Source organism: Herpailurus yagouaroundi, unplaced genomic scaffold (genome assembly GCF_014898765.1).
Source record: "Herpailurus yagouaroundi ecotype Mexico unplaced genomic scaffold, PumYag 191, whole genome shotgun sequence".
NCBI lineage: Eukaryota > Metazoa > Chordata > Mammalia > Carnivora > Felidae > Herpailurus > Herpailurus yagouaroundi.
In genome coordinates, this window is record NW_024412422.1 from 14,943,882 (window position 1) to 14,947,205 (window position 3,324).

The 3,324-nt window shown below is 66.5% G+C and overlaps 1 protein-coding gene across 26 annotated transcripts in view; it reads right to left on the minus strand.

Annotated features, from left to right (window-relative positions):
• Window positions 1-426: 426 nt before the first annotated feature.
• The window catches only part of NCOR2 (nuclear receptor corepressor 2), a 183,238-nt gene continuing 180,340 nt past the window's right edge, over window positions 427-3,324 (minus strand). For 18 of the 26 annotated variants that reach the window (XM_040444070.1, XM_040444076.1, XM_040444074.1 and 15 more), the window contains 2 exons: window positions 2,144-2,323; window positions 427-1,586 (listed from right to left, as the gene is read on the minus strand). In XM_040444070.1, coding sequence (XP_040300004.1) covers window positions 1,405-1,586; window positions 2,144-2,323 — 362 coding nt within the window. In that variant the 3' untranslated portion in view covers window positions 427-1,404. The remainder of the gene's footprint in view (window positions 1,587-2,143; window positions 2,324-3,324) is intronic. The other 8 variants (XM_040444089.1, XM_040444088.1, XM_040444087.1 and 5 more) reach the window with 1 other exon arrangement.

A 3,324-nucleotide genomic window follows, 5' to 3' on the forward strand; every position in this document is an offset into this window, starting at 1 on the left:
CGTTTCCGGACCCGAGAGGCCGAGGGCTGTCTCCCTTCTGCCTCGCATCGAAGACGGCGGTGACGACAAAGGGTCCGTGTCCTCACGACACCGGCGGGAGTGACCGCAAGCGTATTTAGCAACGACAACCGACGACGGTCATCGTGGACGCGCCCTGTGACCCCTCCCCAGGCGTGCACGCTCCACACCGTCCCCCCACGAGTACGGACGCCGGATACCGTCCCCGCGGGCGTGGCTACCGGACGCCCTCGCGGTGACATTCTCGCCACGGATGTAGCTATTCACCTGCCAAGGGGACGGGCCTGGTGACTTCAGGGGGGATGTGTCTCTGCCCCTCCGGGGTCACACTGGCACTGTCCCCCCAAGCCCCCAGTCGCCTGCCCCAGGGCCGTGCAGTCCGAGGCAGAGATGAAGCCTTCGTCGCTTGAGTATAATTCGCTTTTTAATGAGAACAACGTGTGTAAATGACAGAATGCCACCGCCGTGCGCAGATGGCGGTCACAGAATACCCATCAAATTCCTTCTGCCCAAGGAAGGGCGGGGGGGAGGACGAAGGGGCGCCCGCGAGCCGGCAGCCCCCGGCCCCCTCAGGCCCGCGGACGATGGGGTCACCGATGGCGGCCTGCACACGCCTCCTGAACGGTAAGCAGAGATGGAAAAGCACAGCAGCAAGAACACTGGGTCAAGTCCTTCCTCGCGTAAAACATCTGAACTAATTCATCAAAGGTATCAAAAATATACCCTGTAAACCAATACATCATGTACACCTGCCTTTCCTTCCCACCGCCGCGGCAACCATGCGTGAGAACAAACGGTCCGGTCCGGTCCCTCCGAGCCTCCGCTCGCCCCAGACCCCACCTGGCCCTCTCGCCCGCCCATCTGGCCTCACTGGGTCGGCGGCAGTCTCGCTGACCGGGGACGAGCGCGCCGGGGGCTGGACAGCGCCTGTGTCCGTCTGTCCAGAGCGATAAGCGGAATGGGGACGGAGGGAGGGTGCTGCTAGCTCAGTTTAGACTTTGGTTCCAAATGCGTTAAGGGGGGAGGCAGTGGCATGGGAGGTGCGTGGTCATCCTGCTTTGGGTCCCTGGCCGCCCCGGCTGCGTGCGTGTGGCCGCCACACGCCGCCGCGCCCCCTCCCTGGCCCCTCCCCTCCCGAGCACCAGGTAAACATCCCCTGAGTAAGGTCACTGCACAGGGCCAGCCCGGGGCGGGAGTCGTAGTTAAGGCTTTAGACAGGCAAGGATGCCGGCTCTGGACGGACGGACGGACAGGCGCGCAGGCAGACTCAGGGGCTCCTTCCTCGGTGGGGGGGGGGGGGGGGGGGGTCGGCAGCGGCCCCCTCCTTGCCCGGCTGCTCTGGCCGCTGGCTGGGCCCCGGCACCGCCCCCCAGCCCGTTCTGACGGTCACTCGCTGTCGGAGAGCGTCTCGTACTGTGAGCAGAGCAGCGGCTTGGGCTCCTCGTCCCAGGCGTGGTGGGGACCGGCAAGGGGCCCGCTGCCCGCGGGGAGGCCAGGCGGGGGTGGGGAGGCCATGACACCCGCCTGCAGCCGCATGATCAGGGGGTTGTAGGGAAACGGTGTGGAACCTGCCAGAAAGACCAGGAGAGACGACCGGGAGGCCCCCTGTGAGCTGGGCACTGCCCGTGGGCCCACCCGCCGACCTCGCTGGGGACTGGGCCTCGGCCTCCCACGTCTGGCCACGGTCCCGGCGTGACTCCCGCGAGTGGCTCAAAGCTGCCCACCTCTCCCCACCGACACCACTTCCCCCGCACTGTGCCCGGGGCCAGCTGTCACCGGGACGGGGAGGGGCCTCCTTGCTGTTCCCGCGCCCTCGCCCCTCGGGTCTGTTCTCTTGCAGGCGCTTTCCACCTGGAACCTTCCAGGGGCTCCTTGTGCCCGTGAAGAAAACCCGGCTTCCCGCAACCTGCTGAGCCCATGGGATCGGCCTTCTCCATTCACTCCCCGAACCTTCCCTCCTCTCCGGTCAGGGCCAGAGGCCAGACCACACACTCTGCACACAGTAGGTGCTCAGGCTGCTGGCCAGGCCCAGTGCAGATGCTCCCCCCCGACCCCACCCAGGTGACCTGCGCACTGTGCTGGGGACAGCGACAGGCCCGCCCAAGCATCGCGCCCTGCCGCCCACCTGCGGACGAGGGCCGGTCCTCCCACACGCGGTTGGTGAGTGGGGTCCGGCGGTTGCAATCCCCCTCCGAGTGCACCGAGGAGACGGAGGGCGGCCGGTCCCCGGACGCCAGGCCCGGGGCCGGGGACTTGGCTTTGCGGCTGCTGGGTCTGCCAGAGACTTTGGCCTTCCCGCCACCACCTGCAGGAGAACACACGGGAAGGGGCCACGTTGGACTGTGCAGACGGCACTCAGGGCGGGGAGCGGGGCGGGGGGGGGGGCTGGGGTGGGTGAGGCCCTGGATGCCTGTCTCCCAGGCCCCCCCCGAGGAGAGAACAGCAGCTCAGCCCTGCTGAGAGGCCAAGGTCGACCAGATGGACAGACCCAGAACCGACTAGGGAAGTGAGCTGAACTACTTTCAAAGCCCCCTCGGGCTGCCCTGAGGCCCACCTACCCACCCAGGGGCTGATACCCCGAACACGAAGCCTCAGGCCTCTGACTTGCCCCTGACCATTGCCCCAGGGCCGTATCAGGGCCAGGAAGGCTGTAGACCTTCCACAGAGAAGCCAGGACCCCTGAGGCCAGGCCTGGGCCCCCATTAAATCCAGAATCTTCCTGGGAGCAGACTGTCCAGGTCGGACAAACGGGCCTGAGGTCTCCTTGCACAGTCCTTGTTCAGATATGCAGAGTGCTGCTCAGGGACATGGGGCAGATGGGGAGCCGGCCCCTGTGCTCCCCCTGACTCATCTGGGTCTGGGGCTGGCACACAGACACTGGTCTCCTCCCCCTCAGGTCCCAGGCCAGCCAGGGACACACACGGTGGCCCCAGCAGATGCGGAGCCAATGGGCCTGGCTGCCAAGAGCCCAGGGGTCCCCTTGACCCACACAGAGGCGGGTCCTCGCTCTAGCCTGATCTCCCCAGGAGACACAAAGCCGGGCCCGGACGTGGGCCTCCCGGGCACCCGTGTCCAGCAGGGGAACAAGGCAGGGCAGGGCTCGGACAGCAGGGGGTGGTTTTAGAAAAGAAGCAGCTCCTTGAGCCCCAGTGGGCAGGGGGGATGGGGGGGCTGGGGCTGTGCCCGCCCAGCCTGGGATTAGCCGACTCCAGAACCACGTCAAACACACACAAAAACACAGTCACAAGCTCCAAAGCTGGATGGGGTTGGTCAGAGGAACGCTGAGGCGCGAGATTAATGACACCG